The sequence below is a fragment of the Vicia villosa genome, unplaced genomic scaffold, assembly GCF_029867415.1.
Source record: "Vicia villosa cultivar HV-30 ecotype Madison, WI unplaced genomic scaffold, Vvil1.0 ctg.003593F_1_1, whole genome shotgun sequence".
NCBI lineage: Eukaryota > Viridiplantae > Streptophyta > Magnoliopsida > Fabales > Fabaceae > Vicia > Vicia villosa.
In genome coordinates, this window is record NW_026706249.1 from 67,317 (window position 1) to 89,170 (window position 21,854).

General features: G+C 29.7%; 2 protein-coding genes across 3 annotated transcripts; both read right to left on the reverse strand.

Moving 5' to 3' along the window:
* Positions 1-15,269, reverse strand: LOC131641253 (auxin response factor 16-like). The gene is made up of 2 exons (XM_058911558.1): positions 15,010-15,269; positions 1-151 (listed from the first exon to the last, which is right to left on the reverse strand). Exons 1-2 carry the CDS (start codon positions 15,267-15,269, stop codon positions 1-3), a joined length of 411 nt encoding a protein of 136 aa, XP_058767541.1.
* Positions 15,270-18,159: 2,890 nt separating this feature from the next.
* On the reverse strand, positions 18,160-21,362 carry LOC131641257 (protein NONRESPONDING TO OXYLIPINS 2, mitochondrial-like). Of its 2 annotated transcripts, none has more exons than XM_058911565.1 (3): positions 21,185-21,362; positions 20,982-21,100; positions 18,160-18,416 (listed from the first exon to the last, which is right to left on the reverse strand). In XM_058911565.1, the coding sequence occupies exons 1-3, from the start codon at positions 21,310-21,312 to the stop codon at positions 18,397-18,399; spliced, it is 267 nt and encodes an 88-aa protein (XP_058767548.1). In that variant the 5' UTR covers positions 21,313-21,362; the 3' UTR covers positions 18,160-18,396. The 2 variants fall into 2 exon arrangements, with proteins under 2 accessions (XP_058767548.1, XP_058767547.1); XM_058911564.1 differs by lacking the exon at positions 18,160-18,416 and adding an exon at positions 18,534-18,898 and having other exon boundaries at positions 21,185-21,355.
* Between the last annotated feature and the right edge of the window lie 492 nt (positions 21,363-21,854).

Sequence of the window (21,854 nt, forward strand, 5' to 3'; positions counted from 1 at the left end):
TTAATATGTATTCTTAGTTTCACACATATTATCGATGTCAACAACATCGTCATCATCAAAACTAACTTCGCTAATATGAAGAGGAACAAGCTTGAGTTTTGCATATACTTCATTTGTGGCAGGATCAACCTTATATTGGATAACCGCAACTCTACATGGAATTTTGAAGTCAGCAGGAAAATTGACAAGTTTATATACATGCTCAGCATGACCTTGAAGGAAATATAATATTTTAGAGTTAAGTTTTGGAAGGTGAACCATTCCTTCAGCAACAGAATACCATAGGTGAGGATCCACATCTCTATTCCCGTCAATCAACTTTTTCTTTGACTTCCTCCTTTCTTATTAGAAGGACAAGTTTGATTGCAACCGTTTGGTTTTGCTTTCACACACCACGCCATTTTTAAATTAAATTCTGCATCAAAAGATGGGGAAAAAGTGTAATCTTAGTGAATTTCTTTCCTTAAAAACACAATAATCAGTGCTACTAATTTGCAAGAAATCATATAACATGGTATTTGGGAATTTTCTTCCCAAATTTGACAAAAAAAAATAGTAACCAGTCATCATTAAATTTTAGTATAAGTTTATATTTGGTTTAATTTCAAAACAAAAACTTGTAAACAAAGATTGCAATTGATAAATAGTGAAAATAAGAACCTGTTAAAAAATGCGTGCAGCGTTTAAGAAATAGAGTTCAGTAAATGTGAGACTATGTTTGTATGCTGAATAAACATGAAATAAAAAGTAAGAACATAAATTATAAATACAAAAACTACTGACAGACACACGATAAGGTTCTAAGAATATCTCTTGTTTTGTTTCAAAAGACCTAGAGTTATTCAAGCAAAAAAAAAGTTTTATATGTTGATAAAGAAAACAAAGTTTAGTAGTGTTTACGTTAAAATACGGAATTCTACTGCACATATGCATAATAGTAAGGGACACGTCACTATAAATAGAGTGGGAAAGTCACTTTCCTTTGGATGAATCTAGGCAGTTTAGATGAATCAGATGTTTTAGATTAAGCCACGTGTCAAACTCTCTAACAGAAAATATCAAACCACTCTTCGAGCTCCAACAATTACTTCTATGCGAAGTAGTTTAATTTTCTAATTAACTTTATTGATTTTGGTTTGTTTCAACTGTTCAGCTTGTTTTGGAGAGACAAAGTAGTATTTTTGTTACGTCTATTATGATAATTATTCTATTTTGCAATTTTTTTATCACCATTGATGATGCATAGCTTGAAATAAAATCACCATATTATAATATTCTTAATGGAAGTTGCATAGAATTCTTTGAGATCTCAAAATTTGATGTGTGTCACGTGTAATTTTGATTTGGCTTAAATACACTTTTGGTCCTCGTGTTTTGACCAAGTCACGAAAATGGTCCTGCCTTTTTTAAATCCACGAATTTGGTCCTTACCTCCACTTACGCCCTCCAGAAATGCATATTCTATGGTTGAATCTGAGACAAGGGATTCTTGGAAGTGGTTTATTGACCTACTGTTGGAAGATCTTAACCCAATTATGCCTAGAGAATATGCATTTCTGGATGTGTAAGTGGAGGTAAGGACCAAATTTGTGGATTTGAAAAAGGAATGACCATTTTCGTGACTTGATCAAAACACGAGGACCAAAAGTGTATTTAAGCCTTTTGACTTTTGAGTTCTCAAAATTTTGTCAAAGTTTCATATGTAAAGATCTTAAAGAATTATTTTAGAAATAAAGTATTAATTTTATGCATTTAAAAGTATAAGTTTTAGTATAAGTTTATATTTGGTTTAGTTTCAAAACAAAAATTTGTAAACAAAGATTGTAATTGATAAATAGTGAAAATAAGAACCTGTTAAAAAATGCGTGCAGCGTTGAAGAAATAGAGTTCAGTAAATGTGAGAGTATGTTTGTATGCTAAATAAACAAGAAACAAAAAGTAAGAACATAAATTATAAATGCAAAAACTACTTACAGACACTCGATAAGGTTCTAAGAATATTTCTTGTTTTGTTTCAAAAGATCAAGAGTTATTCAAGCAAAAAAAAGTTTTATATGTCGATAAAGTAAACGGGGTTTAGTAGTGTTTACGTTAAAATACGGAATTCTACTACACATGTGTAGAATAGTAAGGGACACGTCACTATAAATAGTGTGGGAAAGTCACCTTCCTTTGGATGAATAGTTTAGACGAATCAGATGTTTTAGATTAAGCCACGTGCCAAACTCTCTTAACACAAACCGCTCTTCAAGTTCCTACATTCCTTCTATGTGAAGTAGTTTGATTTTATAATTGACTTTATTGATTTTGGTTTGTTTCAACCTTGTTTTGGAGAGACAAAGTAGTATATTTGTTACGTCTATTATGGTAATTATTCTATTTTGCAAATTTTTTTATCACCATAGATGATACATAGCTTGAAATAAAATCACCATATTATAACATTTTTAATGGAAATTGCATAGAATTGTTTGAAATCTCAAAATTTGGTGTGTGTCACGTGTAAGTTTGACTTTTGAGTTCTCAAAATTTTGTCAAAGTTTCATATGTTAAGATCTTTAAGAATTATTTTAGAAAATAAAATATTAATTTTTTGCATTTAAAAGTATATGTTTTAGTATAAGTTGATATTTGGTTTAGTTTCAAAACAAAAACATGTAAACAAAGATAAGGTTCTAAGAATATCTCTTGTTTTGTTTCAAAAGACATTGAGTTATTCAAGCAAAAAAGTTTTATATGTTGATAAAGAAAACAGGGTTTAGTAGTGTTTACGTTAAAATACGGAATTCTACTGCACATATACAGAATAGTAAGGGACACGTCACTATAAATAGAGTAGGAAAGTCACCTTCCTTTGGATGAATCTAGGCAGTTTAGATGAATCATATATTTTAGATTAAGCCACATGTCAAACTCTCTAACAGAAAATATCAAACTACTCTTCGAGCTCCTACAATTCCTTCTATGCGAAGTAGTTTGATTTTCTAATTAACTTTATTGATTTTGAGTTGTTTCAACTCATCAGCTTGTTTTGGAGAGACAAAGTAGTATTTTTGTTACGTCTATCATGGTAATTATTCTATTTTGCAAAAAAATTTATCACCATAGATGATGCATAGCTTGAAATAAAATCACCATATTATAATATTTTTAATGGAAGTTGTATAGAATTCTTTGAGATCTCAAAATTTGATGTGTCACGTGTAATTTTGACTTTTGAGTTCTCAAAATATTGTCAAAGTTTCATATGTAAAGATCTTTAAGAATTATTTTAGAAATAAAATATTAATTTTATGCATTTAAAAGTATAAGTTTTAGTATAAGTTTATATTTGGTTTAGTTTCAAAACAAAAACTTGTAAACAAATAATGCATTTGATAAATAGTGAAAATAAGAACTTGTTAAAAAATGCGTGCAGCGTTTAAGAAATAGAGTTCAGTAAATGTGAGAGTATGTTTGTATGTTGAATAAACATGAAACAAAAAGTAAGGACATAAATTATAAATGCAAAAACTACTGACAGACACACGATAGGGTTCTAAGAATATCTCTTGTTTTGTTTCAAAAGACCTAGAGTTATTCAAGAAAAAAAGTTTTTTATGTTGATAAAGAAAACAGATTTAGTAGTGTTTACGTTAAAATACGGAATTCAACTGCACATATGCATAATGGTAAGGGACACGTCACTATAAATAGAGTGGGGAAGTCACCTTCCTTTCGATGAATCTAGGCAGTTTAGATGAATCAGATGTTTTAGATTAAGCCATGTATCAAACTCTCTAACACAAAATATCAAGCCACCCTCCGAGCTCCTACATTCCTTCTATGTGAAGTAGTTTGTTTTTCTAATTGACTTTATTGATTTCGCTTTGTTTCAACTGTTCAGCTTGTTTTGGAGAGACAGAGTAGTATATCTGTTACGTCTATTATGGTAATTATTCTATTTTGCAAATTTTTTTATCACCATTGATGATGCATAGTTTGAAATAAAATCACCATATTATAACATTTTTAATGGAAATTGGATAGAATTCTTTGAAATCTTAAAATTTGGTGTGTGTCACGTGTAATTTTGACTTTTGAGTTCTCGAAATTTTGTCAAAGTTTCATATGTCAAGATCTTTATGAATTATTTTAGAAAATAAAATATTAATTTTATGCATTTAAAAGTATATGTTTTAGTATAAGTTGATATTTGGTTTAGTTTCAAAACAAAAACTTGTAAACAAAGATTGCAATTGATAAATAATGAACATAAGAACCTGTTAAAAAATACGTGTAGCGTTTAAGAAATAGAGTTCAGTAAATATGAGAGTATTTTGATATGCGGAATAAACATGAAACAAAAATTAAGAACATAAATTATAAATGCAAAAACTACTGACATACACACGATAAGGTTCTAAGAATATCTTTTATTTTGTTTCGAAAAACCTAGTGTTATTCAAGTAAAAATAAGGTTTTATATGTTGATAAAGAAAATAGGATTTAGTAGTGTATAGGTTAAAATACATAATATTACTGCACATATGCAGAATAGTAAGGGACACGTTGCTATAAATAGAGTGGGAAAGTCACCTTCCTTTGGATGAACTAGGCAGTTTAGATGAATCAGATGTTTTAGATTAAGCCACATGTCAAACTCTCTAACTGAAAATATCAAATCACTCTTCGAGCTCCTACATTCCTTTTATGCGAAATAGTTTCATTTTCTAATAGACTTTATTGATTTTGGTTTGCAATTGATAAATAGTGAAAATACAAACCTGTTAAAAATGCGTAGAGCGTTTAAGAAATAGAGTTAAGTAAATGGGAGAGTATGTTTGTATGCTGAATAAACATGAAACAAAAAGTAAGAACATAAATTATAAATGCAAAAACTACTGGCAGACACACACGATAAGGTTCTAAGAATATCTCTTGTTTTGTTTCAAAAGACCTAGAGTTATTCAAGCAAAAAAAAGTTTTAGAAGTTGATAAAGAAAACAGGGTTTAGTAGTGTATACGTTAAAATACAGAATTCTACTGCACATATGCAGAATAGTAAGGGACATGTAAATAGAGTGGGAAAGTCACCTTCCTTTGGATGAATCTAGGCAGTTTAGATGAATCTAGGCAGTTTAGATTAAGCCACGTGTAAAACTCTTAAACAGAAAATATCAAACCACTCTTTGATCTCCTACATTTCTTCTATGAGAAGTAGTTTTATTTTCTAATTGACTTTATTGATTTATGGTTGTTTCAACTATTCAGCTTGTTTTAGAGAGACGAAGTAGTATTTCTATTACGTATATTATGGTAATTATTCTATTTTTCAAATTTTTTTATCACCACTGATGATACATAGTTTGAAATAAAATCACCATATTATAATATTTTTAATGGAAGTTTCATAGAATTCTTTAGGATCTCATAATTTGATGTGTGTCATTAATTTTGACTTTTCCGTTCTCAAAATTTTGTCAAAGTTTCATATGTAAAGATCTTTAAGAATTATTTTAGAAAATAAAATATTAATTTTATGCATTTAAATGTATAAGTTTTAGTATATGTTTATATTTGGTTTAGTTTTAAAACAAAAACTTGTAAAAAAAGATTGCAATTGATAAATAGTGAAAATAAGAACCTGTTAAAAAATGCGTGCAACGTTTAAGAAATAGAGTTCAGTAAATGTGAGAGTATGTTTGCATGCTGAATAAACATGAAACAAAAAGTAAGAACATAAATTATAAATGCAAAAACTACTGACAGACACACACGATAAGATTTTAAGAATATCTCTTGTTTTGTTTCAAAAGACCTAGAGTTATTCAAGCAAAAAAAGTTTTAGAAGTTGATAGAGAAAACAGGGTTTAGTAGTGTATGCGTTAAAATATAGAATTCTACTGCACATATGCAGAATAGTAAGGGACACGTCACTGTAAATAGAGTGGGAAAGTCACCTTCCTTTGGATGAATCTAGGCAGTTTAGATGAATCAGATATTTTAGATTAAGCCACGTGTAAAACTCTCTAACAGAAAATATCAAACCACTCTTTGATCTCTTACATTTCTTCTATGCGAAGTAGTTTTATTTTCTAATTGACTTTATTGATTTATGTTTGTTTCGACAATTCAGCTTGTTTTAGAGAGACGAAGTAGTATTTCTATTACGTATATTATGGTAATTATTCTATTTTTCAAATTTTTTTGTCACCATTGATGATGCATAGTTTGAAATAAAATCACCATATTTTAATATTTTTAATGGAAGTTTCATAGAATTCTTTAGGATCTCATAATTTGATGTGTGTCATTAATTTTGACTTTTGAGTTCTCAAAATTTTGTCAAAGTTTCATATCTAAAGATCTTTAAGAATTATTTTAGAAAATAAAATGTTAATTTTATGCATTTAAAAGTATAAGTTTTAGTATATGTTTTTATTTGGTTTAGTTTTAAATTAAAAACTTGTAAACAAAGATTGAAATTGATAAATAGTGAAAATAAGAACCTGTTAAAAAATGCGTGCAGCGTTTAAGAAATAGAGTTCAGTAAATGTGAGAGTATGTTTGTATGCTGAATAAACATGAAACAAAAAGTAAGAACATAAATTAAAAATGCAAAAACTACTTACAGACACACAATAAGGTTCTAAGAATATCTCTTGTTTTGTTTCAAAAGATCAAGAGTTATTCAAGCAAAAAAAAGTTTTATATGTCGATAAAGTAAACAGGGTTTAGTAGTGTTTACGTTGAAATACGGAATTCTACTGCACATATGTAGAATAGTAAGGGACACGTCACTATAAATAGTTTGGGAAACTCACCTTCCTTTCGATGAATCTAGGCAGTTTAGATGAATGAGATGTTTTAGATTAAGTCATGTGTCAAACTCTCTAACACAAAATATCAAACAACTCTCCGAGCTCCTACATTCCTTCTATGTGAAGTAATTTGATTTTCTATTTGACTTTATTGATTTTGCTTTGTTTCAACTGTTCAGCTTGTTTTGGAGAGACAAAGTAGTATATTTGTTACGTCTATTATGGTAATTATTCTATTTTGCAAATTTTTTTATCACCATTGATGATGCATAGTTTGAAATAAAATCACCATATTATAACATTTTTAATGGAAATTGGATAGAATTCTTTGAAATCTCAAAATTTGGTGTGTGTCACGTGTAAGTTTGACTTTTGAGTTCTCAAAATTTTGTCAAAGTTTCATATGTCAAGATCTTTAAGAATTATTTTAGAAAATAAAATATTAATTTTATGCATTTAAAAGTATATGTTTTAGTATAAGCTGATATCTGGTTTAGTTTCAAAACAAAAACTTGTAAACAAAGATTGCAATTGATAAATAATGAAAATAAGAACCTGTTAAAAAATACGTGCAGCGTTTAAGAAATAGATTTCAGTAAATATGAGAGTATGTTGATATGCTGAATAAACATGAAACAAAAATTAAGAACATAAATTATAAATGCAAAAACTACTGACATACACACGATAAGGTTCTAAGAATATCTTTTATTTTCTTTCGAAAAACCTAGAGTTATTCAAGTAAAAAAAAAGTTTTATATGTGAATAAAGAAAATAGGATTTAGTAGTGTATACGTTAAAATACATAATACTACTGCACATATGCAGAATAGTAAGCGACACACTGCTATAAATAGAGTGGGAAAGTCACATTCCTTTGGATGAATCTAGGCAGTTTAGATTAATCAGATGTTTTAGATTAAGCCACGTGTCAAACTTTCTAACAGAAAATATCAAATCACTCTTCGAGCTCCTACATTCCTTCTATGGGAAGTAGTTTCATTTTCTAATAGACTTTATTGATTTTGGTTTGTTTCAACTGTTCAGCTTGTTTTGGAGACACAAAGTAGTATTTCTATTGCGTCTGTTATGGTAATTATTCTATTTTTCAAATTTTTTTATCACCAATGATGATGCATAGTTTGAATTAAAATCACCATATTATAATATTTTTAATGGAAGTTTCTTAGAATTCTTTGAGATCTCATAATTTAATGTGTGTCATTAATTTTGTTTTTTGATTTCTCAAAATTTTGTCAAAGTTTCATAGGTAAAGATCTTTAAGAATTATTTTAGAAGATAAAATATTAATTTTATGCATTTAAAAGTATAAGTTTTATTATAAATTTATATTCGGTTTAGTTTCAAAACTAAAACTTGTAAACAAAGATTGCAATTGATAAATAGTGAAAATACAAACCTGTTAAAAATGCGTAGAGCGTTTAAGAAATAGAGTTAAGTAAATGCGAGAGTATGTTTGTATGCTGAATAAACATGAAAAAAAAAAGTAAGAACATAAATTACAAATGCAAAAACTACTGGCAGACACACACGATAAGGTTCTAAGAATATCTCTTGTTTTGTTTCAAAAGACCTAGAGTTATTCAAGCAAAAAAAAAGTTTTAGAAGTTGATAAAGGAAACAGGGTTTAGTAGTGTATACGTTAAAATACAGAATTCTACTGCACATATGCAGAATAGTAAGGGACATGTAAATAGAGTGGGAAAGTCACCTTCCTTTGGATGAATCTAGGCAGTTTAGATGAATCAGATGTTTTAGATTAAGCCACGTGTAAAACTCTCTAACAGAAAATATCAAACCACTCTTTGATCTCCTACATTTCTTTTATGAGAAGTAGTTTTATTTTCTAATTGAATTTATTGATTTATGGTTGTTTCAACTATTCAGCTTGTTTTAGAGAGACGAAGTAGTATTTCTATTACGTATATTATGGTAATTATTCTATTTTTCAAATTTTTTTATCACCAATGATGATACATAGTTTGAAATAAAATCACCATATTATAATATTTTTAATGGAAGTTTCATAGAATTCTTTAGGATCTCATAATTTGATGTGTGTCATTAATTTTGACTTTTCCGTTCTCAAAATTTTGTCAAAGTTTCATATGTAAAGATCTTTAAGAATTATTTTAGAAAATAAAATATTAATTTTATGCATTTAAAAGTATAAGTTTTAGTATATGTTTATATTTGGTTTAGTTTTAAAACAAAAACTTGTAAACAAAGATTGCAATTGATAAATAGTGAAAATAAGAACCTGTTAAAAAATGCGTGCAATGTTTAAGAAATAGAGTTCAGTAAATGTGAGAGTATGTTTGCATGCTGAATAAACATGAAACAAAAAGTAAGAACATAAATTATAAATGCAAAAACTACTTACAGACACACGATAAGGTTCTAAGAATATTTCTTGTTTTGTTTCAAAAGATCAAGAGTTATTCAAGCAAAAAAAAGTTTTTTATGACGATAAAGTAAACGGGGTTTAGTAGTGTTAACGTTAAAATACGGAATTCTACTGCACATGTGTAGAATAGTAAGGGACACGTCACTATAAATAATGTGGGAAAGTCACCTTCCTTTGGATAAATCTAGGCAGTTTAGATGAATAAGATGTTTTAGATTTAGCCACGTGCCAAACTCTCTTAACACAAACCACTCTTCAAGTTCCTACATTCCTTCTATGTGAAGTAGTTTGATTTTATAATTGACTTTATTGATTTTGGTTTGTTTTAACCTTGTTTTGGAGAGACAAAGTAGTATATTTGTTACGTCTATTATGGTAATTATTCTATTTTGCAAAATTTTTTATCACCATAGATGATGCATAGCTTGAAATAAAATCACCATATTATAACATTTTTAATGGAAATTGCATAGAATTCTTTGAAATCTCAAAATTTGGTGTGTGTCACGTGTAAGTTTGACTTTTGAGTTCTCAAAATTTTGTCAAAGTTTCATATGTTAAGATCTTTAAGAATTATTTTAGAAAATAAAATATTAATTTTTTGCATTTAAAATATATGTTTTAGTATAAGTTGATATTTGGTTTAGTTTCAAAACAAAAACTTGTAAACAAAGATTGCAATTGATAAGTAATGAAAATAAGAACCTGTTAAAAAGTGCGTGCAGCGTTTAAGAAATAGAGTTCAATAAATATGAGAGTATGTTTGTATGCTGAATAAACATGAAACAAAAAGTAAGAATATAAATTATAAATGCAAAAACTATTGACAGACACACGATAAGGTTCTAAGAATATCTCTTGTTTTGTTTCAAAAGACCTAGAGTTATTCAAGCAAAAAAAAAGTTTTATATGTTGATAAAGAAAACAGGGTTTAGTAGTGTATAGGTTAAAATACAGAATACTACTGCACATATGCAGAATAGTAAGGGACACGTCACTATAAATAGAGTGAGAAAGTCACCTTCCTTTGGATGAATCTAGGCAGTTTAGATGAATTAGATGTTTTAGATTAAGCCACGTGTCAAACTCTCTTACAGAAAATATCAAATCACTCTTCGAGCTCCTACATTCCTTCTATGCGAAGTAGTTTCATTTTCTAATAGACTTTATTGATTTTGGTTTGTTTCAACTGTTCAGCTTGTTTTGGAGAGACAAAGTAGTATTTCTATTACGTCTGTTATGGTAATTATTCTATTTTTCAAATTTTTTTATCACCATTGATGATGCATAGCTTGAAATAAAATCACCATATTATAATATTTTTAATGGAAGTTTCTTAGAATTCTTTGAGATCTCATAATTTGATGTGTGTCATTAATTTTGTTTTTTGAATTCTCAAAATTTTGTCAAAGTTTGATAGGTAAAGATCTTTAAGAATTATTTTAGAAGATAAAATATTAATTTTATGCATTTAAAAGTATAAGTTTTATTATAAATTTGTATTCGGTTTAGATTAAAAACTAAAACTTGTAAACAAAGATTGCAATTGATAAATAGTGAAAATAAAAACCTGTTAAAAATGCATGCAGCGTTTAAGAAATAGAGTTCAGTAAATGTGAGAGTATGTTTGTATAAAGAATAGACATGAAACAAAAAGTAAGAACATAAATTATAAATGCAAAAACTATTGACAGACACAAGTTAAGGTTCTAGGAATATCTCTTGTTTTGTTTCAAAAGACCTAGAGTTATTCAAGCAAAAAAAAACTTTTATATGTTGATAAATAAAACAGGATTTAGTAGTGTTTAAGTTAAAATACAGAATTCTACTGCATATATGCAGAATAGTAAGGGACACGTCACTATAAAAAGAGTGGGAAAGTCACCTTCCTTTGGATGAATCTAGGCTGTTTAGATGAATCATAAGTTTTAGATTAAGCCACGTGTCAAACTCTCTAACAGAAAATATCAAACCACTTTTCGAGCTCCTATATTCCTTCTATGCGAAGTAGTTTGATTTTCTAATTGACTTTATTGATTTTGGTTTGTTTCAACTATTCAGCTTGTTTTGGAGAGACAAAGTAGTATTTCTGTTACGTCTATTATGTTTATTATTCTATTTTGCAAATTTTTTTATCACCATTGATGATTCGTAGCTTGAAATAAAATCCCCATATTATAATATTTATAATGGAAGTTGCATAGAATTCTTTGAGATCTCAAAATTTGATGTGTGTCACGTGTAATTTTGACATTTGAGTTTTCAAAATTATGTCAAAGTTTCATATGTAAAAGATCTTTAAGAATTATTTTAGAAAATAAAATATTAATTTTATGCATTTAAAAGTATAAATTTTAGTATAAGTTTATATTTGGTTTAGTTTTAAAACAAAAACTTGTAAGCAAAGATTGCAATTGATAAATAGTGAAAATAAGAACCTGATAAAAAATGCGTGCAACGTTTAAGAAATAGAGTTCAGTAAATGTGAGAGTATGTTTGTATGCTGAATAAACATGAAACAAAAAGTAAGAACATAAATTATAAATGCAAAAACTACTTACAGACACACGATAAGGTTCTAAGAATATTTATTGTTTTGTTTCAAAAGATCAAGAGTTATTCAAGCAAAAAAAAGTTTTATATGTCGATAAAGTAAACAGGGTTTAGTAGTGTTTACGTTAAAATACGGAATTCTACTGCACATATGTAGAATAGTAAGGGACACGTCACTATAAATAGTGTGGGAAAGTCACCTTCCTTTGGATGAATCTAGGCAGTTTAGATGAATCAGATGTTTTAGATTAAGCCACGTGTCAAACTCTCTAACACAAAATATCAAACCACTCTTCAAGCTCCTACATTCCTTCTATGTGAAGTAGTTTTATTTTCTGATTGACTTTATTGATTTTTGTTTGTTTCAACTTTGTTTTGGAGAGACAAATTAGTATATTTGTTACATCTATTATGGTAATTATTCTATTTTGCAAAAAATTTTATCACCATAGATGATGCATAGCTTGAAATAAAATCACCATATTATAACATTTTTAATGGAAATTACATAGAATTCTTTGAAATCTCAAAATTTGGTGTGTGTCACGTGTAAGTTTGACTTTTGAGTTCTCAAAATTTTGTCAAAGTTTCATATGTTAAGATCTTTAAGAATTATTTTAGAAAATAAAATATTAATTTTTTGCATTTAAAAGTATATGTTTTAGTATAAGTTGATATTTGGTTTAGTTTCAAAACAAAAACTTGTAAACAAAGATTGCAATTGATAAATAATGAAAATAAGAACCTGTTAAAAAGTGCGTGCAGCGTTTAAGAAATAGAGTTCAATAAATATGAGAGTATGTTTGTATGCTGAATAAACATGAAACAAAAAGTAAGAACATAAATTATAAATGCAAAAACTATTGACACACACACGATAAGGTTCTAAGAATATCTCTAGTTTTGTTTCAAAAGACCTAGAGTTATTCAAGCAAAAAAAAGTTTTATATGTTGATAAAGAAAATAGGGTTTAGTAGTGTATACGTTAAAATACAGAATACTACTGCACATATGCATAATAGTAAGGGACACGTCGCTATAAATAGAGTGGGAAAGTCACCTTCCTTTGGATGAATCTAGGCAGTTTAGATGAACCAGATGTTTTAGATTAAGCCACGTGTCAAACTCTCTAACAGAAAATATCAAATCACTCTTCGAGCTTCTATATTCCTTCTATGCGAAGTAGTTTGATTTTCTAATTGACTTTATAGATTTTGGTTTGTTTCAACTGTTCAGCTTGTTTTGGAGAGACAAAGTAGTATTTTTGTTACGTCTATTATGTTAATTATTCTGTTTTGCAAATTTTTTTGATGATTCATAGCTTGAAATAAAATCCTCATATTATAATATTTATAATGGAAGTTGCATAGAATTCTTTGAGATCTCAAAATTTGATGTGTGTCACGTGTAATTTTGACTTTTGAGTTCTCAAAATTATGTCAAAGTTTCATATGTTAAAGATCTTTAAGAATTATTTTAGAAAATAAAATATTAATTTTATGCATTTAAAAGTATAAGTTTTAGTATAAGTTTATATTTGGTTTAGTTTTAAAACAAAAACTTGTAAACAAAGATTGCAATTGATAAATAGTGAAAATAAGAACCTGATAAAAAATGCATGCAGCGTTTAAGAAATAGAGTTCAGTAAATGTGAGAGTATGTTTGTATGCTGAATAGACATGAAACAAAAAGTAGGAACATAAATTATAAATGCAAAAACTATTGACAAACACACGTTAAGGTTCTAAGAATATCTCTTGTTTTGTTTCAAAAGACCTAGAGTTATTCAAGCAAAAAAAAACTTTTATATTTTGATAAATAAAACAGGATTTAGTAGTGTTTACGTTAAAATACAGAATTCTACTGCACATATGAAGAATAGAAAGGGAAACGTCACTATAAATAGAGTGGGAAAGTCACCTTCCTTTGGATGAATCTAGGCAGTTTAGATGAATCATAAGTTTTAGATTAAGCCACGTGTCAAACTCTCTAACAGAAAATATCAAACCACTCTTCGAGCTCCAACATTCCTTCTATGCGAAGTAGTTTGATTTTCTAATTGACTTTATAGATTTTGGTTTATTTCAACCTTGTTTTGGACAGACAAAGTAGTATATTTGTTACGTCTGTTATGGTAATTATTCTATTTTTCAAAAATTTTTATCACCATTGATGATGTATAGCTTGAAATAAAATCACCATATTATAATATATTTAAGGGTTAATAGTAATTCACTCCTGTAATGTTAGCGAAATTTGCTTTTCCCCCTCCCTACCTTTTGGCAACGGTATTTTCAAAAAAACCGTTGCCAAAACCTACCTTTGGCAACGGTGGGGGTAAACCGCAACACGCTCATATTACAGGGGGTAAACTACTATTAACCCTATTTTTAATGGAAGTTGCATAGAATTCTTTGAGATCTCATAACTTGATGTGTATCACGTGTAATTTTGACTTTTGAGTTCTCAAAATTTTGTCAAAGTTTCATATGTATAGATCTTTAAGAATTATTTTAGAAAATAAATTAATTTTATGCATTTAAAAGTGTAAAACTAGATGAGATTATATATAAAATTTAAAAGAGCTAAATAATAATTCTAAATGTGAATGCCATTTAAAAATATTTTTTCCATTTAAAATATATTAATAAATATTATAAAATTGAGTTTGTACATTATACACATTGACCCACTTAAATTCATAAATATATATTTTTGAAATTCTATCAATAAAGATGTTATTAAGAAAAGTTTTTTTTTTATAACATGAGGTTGGCTAACGTCAAATAAATTAAACAAAAAATGAGAGACCAATTTTGCGGCAGAGAGGAATCATATTTTTGTAAACTTCTAACAATGGTCGCATTCATACTTTTCAAAGCATTTGCACATCTATTTGATTCACGATAAATGTATCTGATTCAGATCTCCCATTCGCGCTTGATGATGCTTTTGAGTCATTGTATGAACCTTCATCCTAGTTTCATGATTGTGTCATTCATGCTTATTTCTTTAAGAACTTTCATTCTATCTATATTTAATTCAACTTTCTTGTACCTTTGATGTACGTGTAATTCATCCTTTTGTGTACTCCCCAAAGCTCAGTCACTCCAAGATGACAAATGGCAAGATGCTTCGCAAATTCACATCTCAAACCTACAATGTTTGCATCACATTTGTGTCGAGGTTTTCGTGTATGATTGATATGTATTCTTAGTTTCACACATATTATCAAGGTCAGCAACATCGTCATCATCGAAACTAACTTCGCTAATATGCAGAGGAACAAGTCTGAGTTTTACATATACTTCATCTGTGAAAGGATCATCCCTACATTGAAAAGCCGCAACTCTACATAGAATATTGGATGGAATTTTGAAGTCAGCAAGAAAATTGACAGGTTCGTATGCATGTTCAGCATGATCTTGAGGGAGGTAGAAGATCTTAGAGTTTAGCTCTGGAATTTTAACCATTCCTTCAGCCATAACATGCCATAGGTGAAGATCCACTTCTCGATTCCCGTCAATCAACTTATTATTTGACTCCTTTTACTTCTTCTTATTAGTAAGACGAGTTCAATTGCAACACTTTGGTTTTGCTTTCATACATCTAGCCATTTTAAAATAAAATTATGCATCAAAAGATGGAAAAAAATAGTGTAATCATAATGAATTTCTTTCCTTAAAATCACAATAATCAGTGCTACTTATTTGCAAGAAATCATATAACATGGTGTTTGGGAATTTTATTCCCAATTTTGACAACAACAAAATAGTAACCAATCATGATCAAGTTTTAGTATAAGTTTATATTTGGTTTAGTTTCAAAACTAAAACTTTTAAACGAAGATTGCAATGGATAAATAGTGGAAATAAGAACCTGTTAAAAATGCAAGCAGCGTTGAAGAAATAGAGTTCAGTAAGTGTGAGAGTATTTTTGTGTGCAGAATAAACATGAAACAAAAAGTAAGAACATAAATTATAAATGCAAAAACTGTTCTCGGATACACGATAAGGTTCTAAGAATGTCTCCTGTTTTGTTTCAAAAGACATAGAGTTATTCAAGCAAAAAAGAAGTTTTATAGGTTGACAAAGGAAACGGGGTTTAGTAGTGTTTACGTTAAAATACATAATGCTACTACACATATGCAGAATAGTAAGGGACACTTCAATATAAATAGAGCGGCTTCCTTTGGATGAATCTAGGCAGTTAGATGAATCAGATGTTTTAGATTAAGCCATGTGTCCAACTCTCTAACAGAAAATATCAAACCACTCTTCGAGCTCCTGCATTCCGTCTACGCGAAGTAGTTTGATTTTATAATTGACTTTATTGATTTTGGTTAATGTCTACGTGAAGTAGTTTGATTTTATAATTGACTTTATTGATTTTGGTTTGTTTCAACTGTTTAGCTTGTTTTGAAAAAACAAGGTAGTATTTATGCTACGTATATTATGGTAATTATTATATTTTGCTAATTTTTTTTATTTCCATTGATGATGCATGGCTTGAAATAAAATCACCATATTATAACATTTTTAATGGAAGTTGCATAGAATTCTTTGAGATCTCAAAATTTGATGTGTGTCACGTGTAATTTTGACTTTTGAGTTCTCAAAATTTTGTCAAAGTTTCATATGTAAAGATTTTTAAGAATTATTTTAGAAAATAAAATATTAATTTTATACATTTAAAATTATAAAAGTGGATGAGATGATATAAAAAATTTAAAATAGCTAAATAATAATTCTAAATGTGACTGCCATTTAAAAATAATTTTTTCCATTTAAAATAGATTAATAAATACTATAAAATTGAGTCCGTACTCTATACAATTGATCCACTTAAATTCATAAAAAAAAATTTTTAGAATTCTATAATAAAGATGTTATAAAAAAGAGTTTTTTTTTTCTTTTAACACAAGGTTGGCTAACGTCAACTAAATTAAACAAAAAATGAGAGACCAATTTTGCAGGTGAGAAGAATCATTTTCTTGTAAATCTCTAACAATGATCGCATTCACACTTTCCAAAGAATTTGCACATCTATTTGGTTCACGATAAATGTGCCTGATTTAGATTTCCCAGTCGCGATTGATGATGCTTTAAATTCAATGTATGAAACTTCATCTTTGTCTCATGATTGTGTCATTGGTCGTGATTTCTTTGAGAACTTCCATTCTATCTATATTTAATTCAACTTTCTTGTACCTTTGATGTATGCATAATTCATCCTTTTGTGAACTCCCCAAAGCTCGGTCACTCCAACATGACAAATGCCAAGATGCTTCGCAAATTCACATCTCCAACTGTTTGCATCACATTTATGTCAAGGTTTTCGTGTAAAATTGATATTTATTCTTAGTTTCACACATATTATCAATGTCGGCAACATCGTCATCATCAAAACTAACTTCGCTAATATGCAGAGGAACAAGCTTTAGTTTTGCATACACTTCATCTATGGCAGGATCAGTCCTATATTGGATAGTCGCAACTCTACATGGAATTTTGGAAGGAGTTTTGAAGTCAGCAGGAAAATTGACAGGTTTGTATGTATGTTTAGCAAGACCTTGAGGGAAGTAGAATATATTAGAGTTAAGTTCTGGAATTTGAACCATTCCTTCAACAACAACATGCCATAGGTGAGGATCCACGTCTCTATTCCCATCAATCAATTTCTTCTTTAACTCCTTCTCCTTCTTCTTATTAGAAGGATGTGTTCGATTGCAGCCGTTTGGTTTTGCTTTCGTAGACCTCGTCATTTTAAAATTAAATTTTGCATCAAAAGATGTAAAAAGGAGTGTAATCGTAGTGAATTTCTTTCCTTAAAAACACAATAATCAGTTTGAGAAATCATATACTTGGAGTTTGAGAATTTTCTTCCCAATTTTGACACAAAAAATAGTAACCAATCATGATTAAGTTTTAGTATAAATTTATCTTTAGTTTAGTTTTAAAACTAAAACTTATAAACAAAGATTACAATGGAAAAATAGTGAAAATAAGAACTAAATTATCGTGATTCTTTGTAGGCCATTTGTAATATTTGAAGACCTAAATTTATTTGTTTGATATAAATGTGTTAAATTAGGCTCATTGCTATATTTGAAGTCCCAAAGTTTTAATTTAATTTGTTATATTTAAAGATTAACTACTCAAATAAATCAATTTGTTTAAACCGATTAAACCGAATCCGATCAAACCGTTCAAAAGTTCAGTCGAAATTGAGCCTAGCAAATCCACCGATGGTTTTGATCGGTTTGACATATTGGGACCGAGCCCAACCCAAATCAACCGGGTGTCCATCTCTACTAGGCACCATTTCGAAGCATATAAACATCTAAAATTCAAAAGAATTGCAGGTGAAAGGTGATTCATCAAATTTGAGAATAATGCATTGCGTTCAAATCATAATATTCTGAAATTTTATGGAGGTTTACATTACTAAGAATAACAAGTCTTTAAATGAGTTTGTGACACTACATTATGGGTATCCAGATAATTTGGCAGCCCTAAGAGAAATAAATAAGCCAATTTTAAGATGTTAACCAATGTTAACTCTTTAATGCAACCTAACAAGGATTGAAATGATTGAATTCTTTAGTCCTTGTCACCGGGGAACTGCAAAGTCTAGGACACACCAACGAAAAAATATGGATTACAATCAGCGAGAGGAAGCAAAATCTGGGGGAATTAAGTATAAGAGCTCTAAACTTAGTTTTTCCAATAATTATAAACACCAACATGGAAGTTAATCTTTCTTAGGATTAAATTAATCTGTCATACAATAGAATTAACTTATTGGAACTTAGATAAATTTCAGGGCTAAAATTTGAGTGTGATTATCATTTATCAGCATGTATATTTTCAAGCAGCAGCAACAACAACAACCAAGGCTTATCCCACTAAACAGGGTCGGCTACATGGATCAACTTTCAAGCAAATAAGGAAATTGAATAATACAAGTCTGCAGTTGGCACAGAATACAGACTACTACTGTGACCAAAATTTCATTTGTGAAGTTATTTTCCCATCATACAGTGAGACCAAGGAAATAATAGTTTTTCATCTTGAATGAATCCGGCAGGTCTGTCACAATGTTTTTTCAAGTCCTATACAACAAAGTAAAAGAAGATATCAGGATGAGCATAACGAAGAAAAATAACCTAGGAGGAATTTGGAACCTAAGTATTCTTAGTTTTTACCATATCAGTTGCCCACCTGAAAGACATATAACTACAATGGAGGAATTTGGAACCTAAGTATTCTTAGTTTTTACACCGGTAAGTAAAATAACCTAGTGTCAATACCATTGAGGCAATATAGTTGGCTCTGGCTAAATAGCAATCTAGATCGGTGTTTATCAAATTGTGTCTTTTGGAAACTAATTTGTACAGACAAACATTTTGAAGGACCAAAGCAACACAGACTATCACTTCAATCAAGTTATATTACAAATATTTGAGTTATTTTATTTTTCATAGCAAATATTGTAACCTTAAATTTTATAGTATTTAAAGCACGGTAATGAAGCATCTATACGCAAAAATATTTGCTGATTGCACCAGATACATGTCGAAGGAGTATCCAATTTTTTTATTTAAAAACAAAATTTTGGATACATCACAATACGAAGCGCAATAAAGCTCTGCATCTTGTTGTGAAAGGAATTGGAGTATCTATTTATTCACTCGCTCTTTTAATACTAAATAAGATTTGGTTTATTTTTCATATACATTTGAGGCTTTTGGGCACGAAAAGTGAAGAATACAAAAAGAGTACTATGATGCAGGATATTGGTGGAGATGCATGGAAAAGTTTTGATGGTGTTGGAACTCCTTTTTTTTCTCTGAATCATCAAAATGTATTAATAAGATTCAAGGTAAGCACAAGAAGTGCTAACAGATAACCAAAACAACTGAGATTACAAAGCCAGTCAATCAATTAGCCTTTCAACAAAATTGAAGCTATAGAAATGGAGGCATGAAATTAAAACTTAAGAAAGGCAATCTTAAGACAAAAACCAAAACCTGCAACTAAACTCCTTAATAAAAGTAAAAAGAATCAGCAACCATTACTAAGACAGATAGAAAATCTCCTCTGCACTGCTAGAAATTGACTGCAGAATGGAAACCAATTTTCCAAAACAAAAAGAGCAGTACCCTGGAAGCAAAACAAAACAGCCCTTCCCCAACCTAATAAAAATTGCATAATCCCCCTGCCGACAACAAGCCAATTAACCTTAAAAAACTAGAACATATAAACCAACCAACAACCAAAAATCAAGCCTTGTCCCACTAAGTGGGGTCGGCTACATGGATCAACTTGCGCCATAATGTTCTATCCATAACCATGCTTTTATCCAAATTGTTAAACTCGAAATTTTTCTTAATAAATTCTCTTATAGTCTTTCTAGGTCTTCCTCTACCTCTAGTTGTTTGACCTCTCTTCATCTGATCTACTCTCCTTACCACATAATCTACAGGTTTTCTCTCTACATGCTTAAACCACGTAAGTCTACTATAGGTGTTACCTCAATACTCTCTCTAATATTTTCATTTCTAATCTTATCATTTCCAGTCTTACCACACATCCAACACAACATCCTCATCTGCACTTACTAGAACAGAAACCAAAAAAAAAAAGAAATAAACCACAAAGTTGTGGTGGACCGAATCAAGGAGTCGCAAAGCTAATAAAGCACCAATGGAAACCAAATCCATTCGCAACACAAACAGAATCTTCCCTCTATATCAGACCTCCCCCAAAGCACATACAACAGCCATCCAAAAACAACCATACCATCCTAAGCTTCCAAACACCTAATCGGATCTAAGTCTCAGTTACAAAAAAGACAAGGACTGTTCGCAAGATTTCCTAAAAAAACATTACCAAGACATCACCTTTACTTTGTTCATAACAACCACCACTAACTCCATCCTATTGTTACAAAACCGATTGTTCCTAGCTTTACACAACAATCAAAACTAAAAATCAAACCGTGGCTAAAACCAAAAACACTTAATTGCAGGTAGACTAAAATCATATGTTTAAAGCTAATACTAATCCAAGGCCAAGCTTCATTTCATACACATTTTTTTAATAATCAAACAGAGTAATAATTCTTGAAAAAATAACAGGGAAAAATAACAATGGCGTTACAATCATCAAAAAGAGATTAAACAGAAGAAGCACCTTGAGAAAGCCAGCTCCAGCAAGTGGAATCAGAGGCGATATTAGAAGTGAGTCTAGCATCAGCAATGGCACTATGAAGAGGCATCAATGATTCAACACTTCCAACAACCGATAAAATCCTTCAAAACAAAAACATCAATGACATCAAAATTCAACTCCATAAGCACAACTGAAAAAATTGAAGAAGAAATGTGTTGCTCTACCTTGAAACACGAGGAACTTGCGAGGAAAAAAGAAGAGGAATCGACGGTTTCTGAGCGAAGGTTCTAGAACGATTGGCGAAGGAGCTGGAGGCTACTCTCGCCGCTGATTTACAGAACGCGGAAGCCATCGCCGATGACAGTTACCGATTGCACAGCCAACACTACCAGTAGTAGCTTGAACCCTAAACTCAACTATCACTGGGCCGGCCCAATAACTCACTTTTAAAAATAAAATAAAATAAAATAATTTCTTTTTAAACCCCCTAGTCTTCTTAGGAGCCTCTGGGGAAATTTTCTTTTTACCCCCAGAATTTGGAGATACATCTCCAAACGCACCACATTTCATTTTTAAGGGTACTTTCAGATATGTATTTCTGAATTCATCTATTGGTGGATTTCGGAATTACATCTCCGAAATAATAATTTCTAGTAACAAAACCTAAAAATCAGAGAAGCTTAACATAAATAGTCCAAATTACATAGATATTGAAACAAAAATTTAAAATTACATGTTTTTATTAGTTGAGGACGTTGCAAAATTTTAATGACATCTTATTCAAATCTCTTAATCATCGCATTGACTTCAATCGGACCCTTAGTGCAGTATCGGCGAAAAGTACTCCACATAACCTTTAAATCATCATCCGTCTTCAGTGCAAACTGGGTGAAC

Bases quoted from the DNA above. Each gene is read 5' to 3' on its own strand.
- LOC131641257 (XM_058911565.1), bottom strand. From the start codon at position 21,312: ATGGCTTCCGCGTTCTGTAAATCAGCGGCGAGAGTAGCCTCCAGCTCC. The intron at 21,101-21,184 runs GTAGAGCAACAC...TTTGTTTTGAAG, and splicing joins CAAGTTCCTCGTGTTTCAAG to GATTTTATCGGTTGTTGGAA. The intron at 18,417-20,981 runs GTGCTTCTTCTG...GGTGTGTCCTAG, and splicing joins CTGGAGCTGGCTTTCTCAAG to ACTTTGCAGTTCCCCGGTGA.
- LOC131641253 (XM_058911558.1), bottom strand. From the start codon at position 15,269: ATGGCTGAAGGAATGGTTAAAATTCCAGAGCTAAACTCTAAGATCTTC. The intron at 152-15,009 runs GTGTGAAACTAA...AATTCCATGTAG, and splicing joins GTTGCTGACCTTGATAATAT to AGTTGCGGTTATCCAATATA.